General features: G+C 34.2%; 1 protein-coding gene across 2 annotated transcripts in view; it reads left to right on the forward strand.

The window, feature by feature from the left end:
• Positions 1-13,401, forward strand: part of DNAJC13 (DnaJ heat shock protein family (Hsp40) member C13) — a 130,245-nt gene that overhangs the window by 51,775 nt on the left and 65,069 nt on the right. The window contains exons 21-29 of one of the 2 annotated variants that reach the window (XM_032630186.1): positions 1,284-1,298; positions 1,867-1,949; positions 3,358-3,511; positions 6,362-6,465; positions 6,551-6,710; positions 7,966-8,028; positions 9,140-9,241; positions 10,699-10,803; positions 12,458-12,660. In XM_032630186.1, the coding sequence (XP_032486077.1) occupies positions 1,284-1,298; positions 1,867-1,949; positions 3,358-3,511; positions 6,362-6,465; positions 6,551-6,710; positions 7,966-8,028; positions 9,140-9,241; positions 10,699-10,803; positions 12,458-12,660 (989 nt within the window). The remainder of the gene's footprint in view (positions 1-1,283; positions 1,299-1,866; positions 1,950-3,357; positions 3,512-6,361; positions 6,466-6,550; positions 6,711-7,965; positions 8,029-9,139; positions 9,242-10,698; positions 10,804-12,457; positions 12,661-13,401) is intronic. The other variant, XM_032630187.1, reaches the window with a different exon arrangement.

Consider the following 13,401-nt stretch of genomic DNA (forward strand, 5'->3'; position numbering starts at 1 on the left):
TGGATAGCATCTGTTATTTAAAGATAAAAAATTCAGAGGGAAAACAATGTATTTTTAATATCAATAATGTTTTATTGGTCTGTTGGTTTCATTTACATGAGGTGTTATCTAAAGTGCTGAGCAATTATTTCTGCCAGGATACTGTTTTCAACATTAATTTCTTTATGAAACAGTGAATAATCTTTGTGACTATTTTATTCGTAGAAATATTAACACCAAAATATCTAATTAATGAACCTGTGCTTTAGCTAAAGTCTGAAAATTAACCATTGTCTAGATTAACTGTTTAGTCTTAAAATGAACTGCATTTCTTATATAATCAGAATGTTTAGGGAATCAGTTCCATTTGTAGCTAATGTTCTTTGTTGGATTAATAATAACCTTTGGCTAATGTATAAAATTGCTTTTTTTAATTTATGTTATTTTCAGTTTATGGATTTGTTTAGCCAGTTAGAGCTTTTAACCTAAGTCTCTAAATCAGTCAGCTTAGTTTATGGAGAGCTGGTTGTCCTTTTTCTGTATAGTGTTTACATTTTCATAACTCTAGACTCCCAGCTTTTTGTCTTGAAGGCAGAGGAAATTGAAGAAAGTAGTACTTGATTAGAGGTTTTAAGGAAGGGTTTGTCATTAAAACTAAAAATATGAACTATTTATATACTTTGTTCAAGTCACCTAGCATTAGTTTTCATGATAGTGTACAGAATTAAAATTTATAGGGAATATTTCCTTAATTAATCAATGTTTTACATTTCAAACAGCATTTACTTTTTAAAATTTACTTTACCTTTTTTCTTTCTGTGATACCTAGTCTGTTTTCTTGCTTTATTTTATATGATTTGCCACTTCCTTAATGAAGTTACAGACTTTCATGTTTTAATCTATAAATACTTCCTACTTTTTGCTTCTGTCACATTGAGGATTAGAATTTTCATGACTGAAATATCTACACGTTTTACTCGGAGCAAAGATTCTTAACCTCCAGTCCATATATAGACTTCCAAGAAATCTTTGAAATCTTCCCCTCCATTTGTAAACCTTATGTATGTGTCTTTCTCTGGAATAGGACCATAGCTTTCTTTGAATTCTCAAATGGGTTTATGACTGCCTAAAATTTGAGTCATAGAATTCAGAGAAACAGGTGGGCCTTTTTCTGTCTTAAAGATGATTTATACTGGTGACATCCTTGTGGAATTTGTATAATAGAGATAGCATAGCAGATGTAGGCTCACTCTCTTATTTTTATTTCATTTAAATTTTTTTTCCTTTTTTACAATTAAATTCAGGACAGAAACAATATGGTGAGTTTAAGTCCCTGCTACATGTGTGAAATGCATTAAACTGCCTGCATGTGGAGTTGTCTTTGATATTCTTTGTCTAGTAAATTAAAGTCTCACTTCACATGTGTCTGTAGATACTTACTTCTTGTGCATTAGCTATTTCAATTTATACTTGCTCCTCTTGGCTTTGGTAGCAATTTAATAACCTATAATCTTTTGTGTTTATTGTTTTGCCATGATTTTTGTATTAACTGCATGTAAATGTTTAAAATAAGTCACCTCTTTTTGACTGTTACAAATTTTATTAGTCATCACTGTAAACTTTAACAAAATTTGGATTTAAAACAATAACTTTAGGCTACATGGAAAATATTTCAGCTACACTATAGAAATATATGCTGGCAAAGTATTATATTGTGATATAACCTAATATTCTGTATTCATATTTTATAGATTTTGTTTCATTAATTTTATCTCTGCCAAAATTTGATGAAGGAAATGTTTCTCATCACTTACAAAGTGATGATATTCTGACTGAGCTTGTTTGGTAGCTCCAGACTGAGCACTATGAAGTTTTTTTCTTTTCCAGAATATAAATCAAAAGCCAGTAGTTCTTCGAAAGAGAAGACAGAGAATAAAAATAGAAGCAAACTGGGATCTCTTCTATTATAGGTAAACTTTAGGCCTCTCTTCCAATTAATTAAATTTGGTGTCGCCAAATTTAATTTTTGGACAGTTGTTTTTTTGTTTTTGCCTGAATCTAGTGCTTTATGCTACAGGTATTTTTATGCTCTCAGGGTCAAGAATTATAACTGTTAAGATTGGTATGATTAGTGATGCTTTCATAAAATTAAGCCCTTTTATAGAGTGTTGGTAGTCTGACGAGCCAAAGGTACTTTTAGCATTTTATTAAAGGCTTAGAGATGGTTACTTTAAAGCACTTTATCATGGCTTAGAAACAACTGTATTATAACTTCTTTCAGCCTTGTTGGAAATAGAGTCTTTAAAGAGCTGGATGTTGAAACCATAAGGAGCCTTGTGGGAAATGGGTATCCAAGTTAGCTGACCTGATATACTTTTCCAGCCTTTCTAATATGGTAACCCTTCCTCCCCATCTACTGCTCCCACCACCTCCCCAGCACCCTCCACCTCAACACCCTCCCCACACACACAGTCATACACACATAGAAGGACTTTGGAACATTTTGGGGAGTTTGCAAAAACTTTTTTGAGATAACCCACAATACTCAGTCTGGAAGCTGACCTATTGATTATACCTTGGTTAATAAGGGAAAATATGTGCTTTGGGAACTTCCCACAGTACTTTAAAAGTGTAGTATATATATAATACAGCCTTAAGAATATGCCTTGGTTTTCTTCCTCTGGAATCTCTCAGTTGTGTTGTCCTCCCTAGAATTCCCTTGGAATTCTGGCATCAGACTTTTTAGAAGGATTGCAGTTTGAAAGTGAATGGGTATAAAGCCCACCCACCCCAGTTTAGACTTGAATTCAAATTTATTATGATAGTTAATTTCATGAATAAAAGGAAGGTATTTTGAAAATATCAATCAGAGCTTGACAGTTTAGCAGTATTTTTTCTTGGGTAGTTTGTAAGGTTCTAATCTAGAATGTTGCTCATCCCACACATTTCATACTCAATTATCCAGAAATTCTTATCCCCAATATGTAATTTGATATCTGTTTATAATTCTTTTCTGACTGGAATTTATATTAGCAATAAATATTAAAATTGAAATATCAGTTCCTTGTTTTAAAATCCACACAGATTTGTCTTATAGTTTGGCTTCATTTTTTCCCCCATTTTATAATGAAAACTTTTAAATATACAGAAAAGGTGAAAGAATTTTACAATGAGCACCTATATACCTGTGACTAAAATTCTACCATTAACCTTTTACTATACTTACTTTACACAGTAGATTTTATTTTCTTTCTATGCTTGCTAAAGTTAATTAATTCCACTGTTTTGTTACTTATTATAAGTTGTAGTAGGGGAGATTTATAGATTTTTAAAACTGTTTATTGCTTCCCACTATTTTCTGATTACATGTATATCTAGGTTTGGTCAGGACCATGCCAGGTCAAACTTAATTTGGAATTTCAAAACACGAGAAGAATTGAGAGATAGTCTTGAATCTGAAATGAGAGCATTTAATATTGATAGAGAGCTTGGTAGTGCTAATGTGATCTCCTGGAACCACCATGAATTTGAGGTAAATTTTAATTTTCGTAGTATAGTAGTTTTTTTTTGAAGCATGTATTAGTTTTGGAGTTTTTCTTTTTTTTTTAATTTGTAGTTGTTTGACATACATCTTTACCTTTCACTCATAATTTTATGAAGGAAATATTAGAAAACTTTCACTTTGCCTGAGACAAATGAAAAATTAATTTTGTTTAGTACCTCAGCTTTGTATGTGAAAATCATGTAGGAGTCAATAAATTTGATCCTATGCATTCTAGATCTGTTCCTTGCTTTTTTCCACTTTAAATTCTTTATTGAAACATAGCCTGTTCTTATTTCTTTTAGCTTGTTTAATAGACTTTTCGTGGTAATTTGATTCTGAATGTGACCATTTTTTTGCTGCTTAATTAAAATACTGATGTGAAGAATGACAAAGTAAGAACAAGAAACATGTTGGTGGTAGATAATCGTGTGTGTGTGTAAATTTTTATTATAGGTGTAAATTTGAGCATGTTTGTGACCCTGCCGGCTTTGCTGTTTAACCCAACTGCATTTCTTAAACATGTTAATGATTTGTTTTTGCTCATTCCCACCTCTTTGTGAAAACTTTCTTTACTTTGGTTTTGGGAGTCTGTATTCTCTGGGATTTTCTCCTTCACTGTCCATTCCTCCTCCTTTGCTCATTTTTCCTTATTGCCCCAACTGCTAAATGCTGGTTGGCCCTGAAGGACCAGTTCTTGGGCTTCTTTTCATTTATATTTATTGCCTCAGTTATCTCATCCATTCTCATGGCTTAAATGTTTTTTATTTGCTGATGGCTTCAAGATTTTTATCTCCTGCTTAGACTTTCTTTCCTAGACTTCATACTTTTACCTTATAAATTGGATATCTAATAAGCTTCTAGAACTTCGCTGTAAAACTCTGCTCTGGTTCTTCCCTCAAACCTACTTCACTTTCAGTCTTTCTGATCTTAGATAATGGCTATTCCTTATTTTCTAGTCAAAACCTTTGACATCATCTTTTTTTCTTATGCCCCAAATTCAGTTTGTCAGCAAGTCCTATTCAGTGCACCTTGAAAATTTACCCAGAACCCAGCCCTCTTCTCTCTATGGGATTGTAGCAGTTTCCCCGCTTCCACCATTGCCTTTCTGTAATCTGTTATCAACATAGTAGCAGTGTGATCTTGTTATAATGTAAGTAGGTCTTGTTGCTTCTCTGCTCCAAGCCCTCCCTGGTGCTCTTATTGCTTCCCAACTCACTTAGTAAAAAGCCTGGGTCTTTAAAATAACTTACAAGGAAAGATCTGTAGCCCCTAAATCCAACCATTGTTTCTTTGATCTCATCTTCTAATATTCTCACCATTGCCTGTAGCCACACTGGCTTCCCTGAAAACACCAAATTCATGTTCTTAATTCAAGGTCTTTCTACTTGACGTTCCTTCTGCCTAAAATACTCTTTTCTACAGACAGCCTCATTTTCTTCAGGTCTTTTCCCGAAGGTTGTCATCTGAGTGGGCTTTCCCTGGCCACTCTGTTTAAAAATATAGCCCTCTTCTCTCTCTCTCTCTCTCTCTCTCTCTCTCTCTCACTCACTCACACACACACACACACACACACACCTGGCCACCCTGTTTAAAAATGTAGCCCTTTTCTCACACACACACACACACACATCTGGCCACCCTGTTTAAAAAATAGCCCTCTTCATACACACTTACACTCTCTCTCTTTCTCTCTCTCTCTCTTCCCCCCCTCCCCGCTTTATTTTACTCCATAGCACTTACTGTCATCTAACTACCATATGTATTTTACTTTTTTATCTGCTACGTCTGTAAGGATAGAACTTTTTACGTTTTGCTTAATGCTATATCCCTGATGACTAGAACAGTGCATGGCACATACCTTATATTCTTAATAAATGGAGTTGAACAAATTAAAACTCAGAATTTATAGGAAAAAAATGAAATGGATATACATATATATTTGATTTTGTATAGTTTATATTTTTAGAAACAGCCGTTTTAGGCTTTGGAAAAAGAGTTTTGATAATCTAGTCAAGAAATTCCTTTTTACAGCTGCTTGCAAATCTTTGCTTGAGACAAACCCCAGTTCCCAATCAGGGGCTACTCCCTCACATATCACTTCCAGTGTGTAACATCTTTAGCGACCTATTTGCCAATCTTTGTGCATACAGAGAGTGCATACTGTATAAAAATGTACCATAAAACGTAGTTGATGTGTTGGGAGATCAGGGAAGACCTGAAGTGTCTTGTGTGAGTTTGGCAAACTGTGTGTAGTGTGGGATCATTTACTTCTTGCTTGATTGTAGCCAGCTGAGAAGGGAAGGAAGCGTGTTATCCTTTAATGGTGTTTTTAGTGTTTTCTTCCCTTAAGTCTTCATGGACACCATATAGTCTTGTGACAGTTTTTTTTTTTTTTTTTTTTTTTTGCTGTACGCGGGCCTCTCACTGTTGTGGCCCCTCCTGTTGCGGAGCACAGGCTCCGGACACGCAGGCTCAGTGGCCATGGTTCACGGGCCCAGCCGCTCTGCGGCATGTGGGACCTTCCCAGACCGGGGCACGAACCCGTGTCCCCTGCATCGGCAGGCGGACTCTCAACCACTGCGCCACCAGGGAAGCCCTCTTGTGACAGTTTTTATCAGCAAGTTTTACATTCATAAAATTAGTGTGTAATTCTGACTCTTGACATTTAACTAATGAATTACCAGATATTTTAAGAAATGACAAACTTTTTTGTTAAAGGCTGTCTCATCAAGAAAAGAAAAACACTCTGAACAGAAAGAATTTAAGAAGTGATTATGTGAAAATTGCCAATAAAAGTATTGTAAACTAAAATAATGTAATTTGCTTTTATTAATAAAGGTTAAATATGAGTGCTTGGCAGAGGAAATCAAAATAGGAGATTATTACCTGAGATTACTATTGGAGGAAGATGAGAGTGAAGACAGTGGATCAATTAAGAGATCGTAAGCTACTCTTCATATCTTGTTATGTTTGTTTTTACTGTTGGTTTCATGGCTAATTCTATTGTGAACTTTTTTTTTAATCTAGGTATGAATTTTTCAATGAGCTTTATCATCGTTTCCTGCTCACCCCAAAAGTAAACATGAAATGTTTATGTTTACAAGCCCTTGCTATTGTTTATGGCAGATGTCATGAAGAAATAGGACCTTTTACAGATATAAGATATATCATTGGAATGTTAGAGAGGGTAAGGATATCATTAAAAAATAACTGCTACTTGATAGTGTCATTGGAGTATATGTTAAATTTTCGAAGCTAAATTTAAGTTCTATTTGATCACGTTGCTGCCATAACTTTCTACATGAGTTTTTCTGTAATTTACATTATACGTCTTTAAATAAAAGTTAGATGAACAGGAAAATGACTAATGGGTTAGCGTTTGTCCATGTTGGTTTATTTTTTTCAGTTGCTGCTTTTGAACATCTTTAGCGACCTATTTGCCAATCTTTAATTTAAGTATGGATGAGCTGGACAGGTGTGTAAAAGAAATAGTGACTTTTAGAGTTGAATGTTCTTTTGCAATAGACATTTTGGAAAATCTTAAATGATGCTAGCACACTAAACTTCAAAGCGTGAAAATAGAACTTTTTAGGACTACAGTGATAAAGAAGGGGAACTTTGAGTTAGCACAGTTTTTTGGTGGGGGGTTGTTTTTTTTTTAATTTAATAAAGTTTGTCATTTAACATTTCAGCAAGGTGGGAGAACAAACAGATCAATTCATCCATTATGGAGCTCAAATTTGAGTGTTCCTTACCTGTATACACTTTATTCTTTCATTTGTATTTACATTCCTCTTACATTTAACAATTTAAATTTCAGTGAACTGACAGAATCATTTCACCAATTTTTAAAATGGTCATCAGTGCTTGCTATAATTGCCTTAACTGTCAGTCATGCTTTGTGGATTAGAAAACTGGTTCTGAATAAGTTTACAAAACACACCCAGATGAAAACCCTTATTTTTTGCTGTTACACGAGATTTATCTATTGAATTCTAATTCACTCTTACTCCAGTGAACTGAGTACTTGTGGCATAGCATGTGTATTTTAGGCAGTTACATTTTTTCCTTCTTGTGTTCATGATGATGTGATTTTTGTGAAACATCACTTACCAATTCTTTAGAATTTTTACTTAACTTGGGAGTATCATTTGGGCCAATTCTTTCATTTACTTCAATTTTTATGTACATTCTTAAAGCTATGTATTAATCTATTTGTGACTTAAAATATCTGCCTTTCTAGGGAAATTAAATAAGGTTTATCAAATTGCAGAGAATGTAAGACATTGAGGAATTGCAATAATTGACAGTTTTCTCTGATTTTCTTTGTTTACAAGATGACTTTATTTCTTTTTGGCTGTTGGTTGATTTTGTCCAGTGATGGTAATGTCTTAATTTCTGTTTCTATTTACTTCTGACTAAATTCTCATTTATTTCGATAGTGCACAGATAAACTTGAACGAGATAGGTTGATCCTCTTCCTTAACAAATTGATCCTTAATAAGGTACAGTATTTTGCATAAATATGCTATTATTTCCAAGTTAAGTCACATGTATGTAACAAAGTAAATGATTACAGTTTGACTTAATTATCAAGACATGGTTCTTATCTTCTCCTTTTGCTCTCAACTCTTGAAGGGAAAAGTTTTTGCCAAATATTCATTTTTGAAACCAACACTGACTTGCTTAATTTTATTCTCACTTTTAGTAAATAATGCAGATGTTTTTAAATGAAATAAAATGAGTAAGCCCTAGGAAAATTTAATTTGAATTATAATCTCTTACAAACTTCTAAGAAATTACCAGTTTTTATCTTGCTTACAAAAACAAACTGGAACTTTAAAAAGTTTTTTAATGTACTGGATTCTATTTCTGAGTACAGATTATTTATTAACAAAAAGACATTGGAAAAATGCAGGATAATTATAGAGCCAGAGAGTTTATCCTGGGTGTTATTCCTGCCAGGCTTTAATTTGTTTATTTTTATTTTATTTTGTTTTGCTCAGAATATATTTAAGTAAAAATTCTTTTTATTCTTTTTTAATTAATTTAATTAATTAATTTTCGGCTGCATTGGGTCTTCATTGCTGCGCATGGGCTTTCTCTATTTGTGGCAAGCGGGGGCTACTCTTCATTACAGTGTGTGGGCTTCTCATTGTGGTGGCTTCCCTTGTTGGGGAGCATGGGCTATAGGCGTGCAGGCTTCAGTAGTTGTGGCACATGGGCTCAGTAGCTGTGGCTCATGGGCTCTAGAGCGCAGACTCAGTAGTTGTGGTACATGAGCTTAGTTGTTCCGCAGCATGTGGGATCTTCCCAGACCAGGGCTTGAACCTGTATCCCCTGCATTGGCAGGCAGATTCTTAACCACTGCACCACCAGGGAAGCCCAAATAAAAATTATTTATATGATCTCTCTGTAGTATAGTTTTGCCTTTTTAATTTTTATCTAAATTTATGCTTCCTTGAACACAAAATCCTGAAAATACTGAGTAATACCAGTTATATGCCAGTTTTTCCAAAGAGATTCCAAATATTCTCTTCTTTGAGAGCCTTTTAGGTAGTAATATCTGTTGGAGAGAAAGATTTTAAATTATGTAAACATGTTTCTGTCTTTCAGAAAAATGTTAAGGACCTCATGGATTCAAATGGAATTAGAATCCTTGTGGACTTGCTTACCCTTGCACATCTCCATGTAAACCGAGCTACAGTACCACTGCAAGTATGTATGCTTATCTAGATTTTATAAGTTTAACATTCTTTGAGTACAAATTTAGGATCAAAAGAATCATACGAATCTGAAAATATGTCAGGGTGTCTGGCCGTGAATCTCCTTCTCTAATAACTATGATAGTACTAATGCCTGGGAGATTAAGTCACACACACAAAATGAAATAACCAAAATGGACAATGATGATCCAGTTTTATTTTTCTGATGTCTCTTTTGTCTTTTAAAGTAACTGCATCTCTAATGTGGCTTATTTTGAGGCAATATGCCCTTTAGGATTTAAACTGAATCCATCAGTTATGTAACTAGAACATTCAGCATTGACATCCACTGAGAGTATACTTTGCTTTGAGGAATCTGGAGGCCTTATTGAAACCAGCCAGTAAGAGGACAGAGCTGCAGGTCTCTACCTAAAGGCCTCTTCTGATACCTAACTTATAGAAGGGATCTATACTTGGCTCATTGGTGTTAATGTTAAATTTTTGTTTAATCTCCTTGTTTGAGGAGATGTGTCCTGTTTTGGCAGAATTGTGTACAAAAGTGCTATCTGAATATTAGGACATGGCATTTTCTATTAGGTACAAATAATAGTAATCATGATGCTTGCATCATATTATAGTGTACCAGGTACTGTTCTGGTCCACATAATATATTAACTCTTTAAACCCCACAACAGCCCTCCCATTTTACAGATGAGGAAAGTGAGGAACAGAGAGACTAAGTTTGTTGTCCAGGGTCACCTAATAAAGGACAGAGCCAGAGTTAGAACTCGGAAGTCTGTGCTCTTAACCACTTCCCTATAGCTGTCTATATGAATCTAACTGAAAGCTGATGGTAATGAGGGTATTTAAAATCATGTTTTAATAAAATATACTAAGTACATAAAAATTCTATCCTAGATTCTTATAAACATTGATATATGAAATTATAAGAATTATCTGTCATGAGGGTAGTAAATTGAAAGTTAGTGTTTAAAACCACTAAAAACTTTCCTGTTAGCATTTTAACTCATTGATCTCAGGTATTTATTGAAACTTTTAGTTGGAGTGAGTTTTTTTCTTTCAAAAGAACTTTAGTATTTTTGAGCATTGTGGTTTTGGTTAATGGTATATGTTTGATTATATAGCTATTTGCAGTATTCTTTGCTACTAAAATTTTAGTGTCCTGAGAATTTATTAATGACCATCTGGAATATAGATGTCTTTGAGTTTAGCTTGGATTGCCAAGTGAATTTAGGAAACTGTTTACTTCAAATGCATAACAAGGAAGTAGCATTTTTGGACTATTAGTATAGGCATCTAATCCTTAACTCTTAAAATTGGGTCACTTAAAATTTTAGATGGATTTCTAAACAAATATAAACTCAAGAAATTAGTACTGTATAACTTTTTATGACATCTGCCCCCTTAGATTTCTGCCTTGAAAAATAACTAAATATTTTTAAAACTTAGAGCAATGTAATCGAAGCTGCTCCAGATATGAAAAGAGAGAGTGAAAAGGAATGGTACTTTGGCAATGCAGACAAAGAAAGGAGTGGCCCATATGGATTTCATGAGGTATGTGTTTGGGAGAAACTTTTCATGGAAGTCTTAGTCATTTTTTATATCCTCCTGATAGCACATATAGAGATGTGGAATATTTTAAATCTATGATTTGATTTACTGTCATCAGCTCCAAGGACTCTGCCATTCTATTTCCACATAAAGGATGAGATGACTTGTATTTCTAGACACACACACACACAAAATCATGTCTTCAAATCTTACTGTTTAAAAGCTATTGTTATGACACTGCTAATTATTAGAGAAATACAAATCAAAACTGCAATGAGATACCACTTCATACCAGTCAGAACGGCCATCATTAAAAAGTCTACAAATAACATTTGCTAGAGAGGGTGTGGAGAAAAGGGAACACTCCTGCACTGTTGGTGGGAATGTAAGCTGGTACAGCCACTGTGGAAAACAGTGTGGAGTTTCCTCAAAAAACTAAAAACAGAGTTGCCATATGATCCAGCAATCCCACTCCTGGGCATATATCTGGACAAAACTATAATTCAAATAGATATGTGCACCCCTATGTTTATAGCAGCACTATTCACAATAGCCAAGACATGGAAACAACCTAAATGTCCACCGACAGTTGAATGGATAAAGTAGATGTGGTACATATATATACAATGGAATATTACTCAGCCATAAAAAAGAACAAAATAATGCCATTTGCAGCAACATGGATGCAACTAGAGATTATCATACTAAGTGAAGTTCATACTAAGTGAAGTAAGTCAGAAAGAGAAGGATACCCTATGATATCACTTATATGTGGAATCTAAAATATGATATAAATGAACTTATTTATGAAACAGAAACAGATTCACAGGCATAGAAAACAGACTTGTAATTGCCAAGGGGGAGGGGGAATGAGGGGAGGGTTGGAGTGGGAGTTTGGCATTATCAGATGCAAACTAGTATATGTAGAATGGATAAACAAGGTCCTACTGTATAGCACAGGAAACTATATTCAATGTTCTGGGATAAACCATAATGGAAAAGAATATAAAAAGAATGTATATATGTATAACTGAATCACTTTGCAGTATAGCAGAAATTAACACATTATAAACAACTATACTTCAATTAAAAATAATTTTAAAAATAAAATAAAAGTTATGGAAGTAGCACTCAGGTTTTTAATGACTTTTGTATAATAATTATGTTAAGCTATAATGCTTCTTTATGGTATGAACAGGTAAGTTTTAATATACAGTCTTAAATTCATTGAAAATTGCCTATACACTCCCAAGGGCAATTTCCATCTTAATTAACATCTGGTGATGTTTGGTCCTGCCAACTTGGCTTCCAATTCTTGGCTTCCGAGGCTCAGTCGGAATTTAGTCAAAGATAGTTTTATAGAAGACCAGCCTTCCACTTATATATAATTTGGTTGCTTTATACTCTGCCTATGGTGTTTATTCTCTCCAGTGTTCCTTATGCTCTGCAGTCTGGCCAACTAAATGGTTATTTTCTGATATTAGCAGCCAAATTTGAGTTCTTGAAGGCCTGTCAACAGAAGTCTTTTGCTTTCTAATAGTGAATTTGTATGTGTATTTCATAGTTCAGTTTATATTTTCTGTAAAATAGAAAACATTAGCAAACCTTTTCATTTTGTTTGGTCTGCTTGTAATAATGATGCCTTCCATTCATTTAGATGCAAGAATTGTGGACCAAAGGAATGTTAAATGCAAAAACCAGATGCTGGGCTCAAGGCATGGATGGATGGCGACCACTTCAGGCAATACCCCAGCTTAAGTGGTGTCTGTTAGCCAGTGGACAGGCTGTACTAAATGAAACTGACCTTGCTACCCTTATATTGAACATGTTGATCACAATGTGTGGATATTTTCCAAGCAGGTAAAATGTAATTGAACATTTCCGTGGTTAACAAGGACTCTAAAACATCTTGTTCTCCCCATTTGTATGGGTGCTTGCTAAGGCATGGGATTGTTCTAGTGACTTAGAGCAAAGGTTTTCTATTTGTGGCTTTGGGGGAATGCTGCTTTGGATTTTGGAGCTTTTTGAAGCAAGATATAAAGAAATAATTTGCAAATTTTATTGATAAAGTAAGCTAAAAGGCAACTTTCTCTGGGAAACTTCAAATAATGTTACAAAATTGAGGCTTACTAGCAGCTCTCTAGCAACAGTAACAATTGTCATATTCATTGAATCAGGTATGAAAGTTTTGAAATGAACACTCTGTGGTTCATAGACCAGTGGTGAGTGCCTAGTGACTGCTCCTGATCTGTCAGGTTAGCCTCTCCTGGTTTAAGAACATGAGTCTAGGCCCACATCTTGCCCCGCTTGACTAGTGAAGGTGAGACTTTGTTATCCAGTGATAGTCATAATTATAACCCTTGCATGGAACTTTTCAATCTTTCAAACTTTTCAATCAAAATTTGCATATATATCATCTTGTTTTATTACTATAGTAAAGATACTTTGTGATGGAATTTAATGAGTAATTGTTAGTTTTATAGCATTCGAGGCTTTTATAGTTCCAGTTCTCTTTAAAATTCAGATCAGGCTTAAAAACATACAATTAGTATTTAGAAGTAATGTAGCACTAAAATTGAGGCTACACTTGGAAAATACTGA

This window comes from Phocoena sinus, chromosome 4 (genome assembly GCF_008692025.1).
Source record: "Phocoena sinus isolate mPhoSin1 chromosome 4, mPhoSin1.pri, whole genome shotgun sequence".
Taxonomy (NCBI): Eukaryota; Metazoa; Chordata; class Mammalia; order Artiodactyla; family Phocoenidae; genus Phocoena; species Phocoena sinus.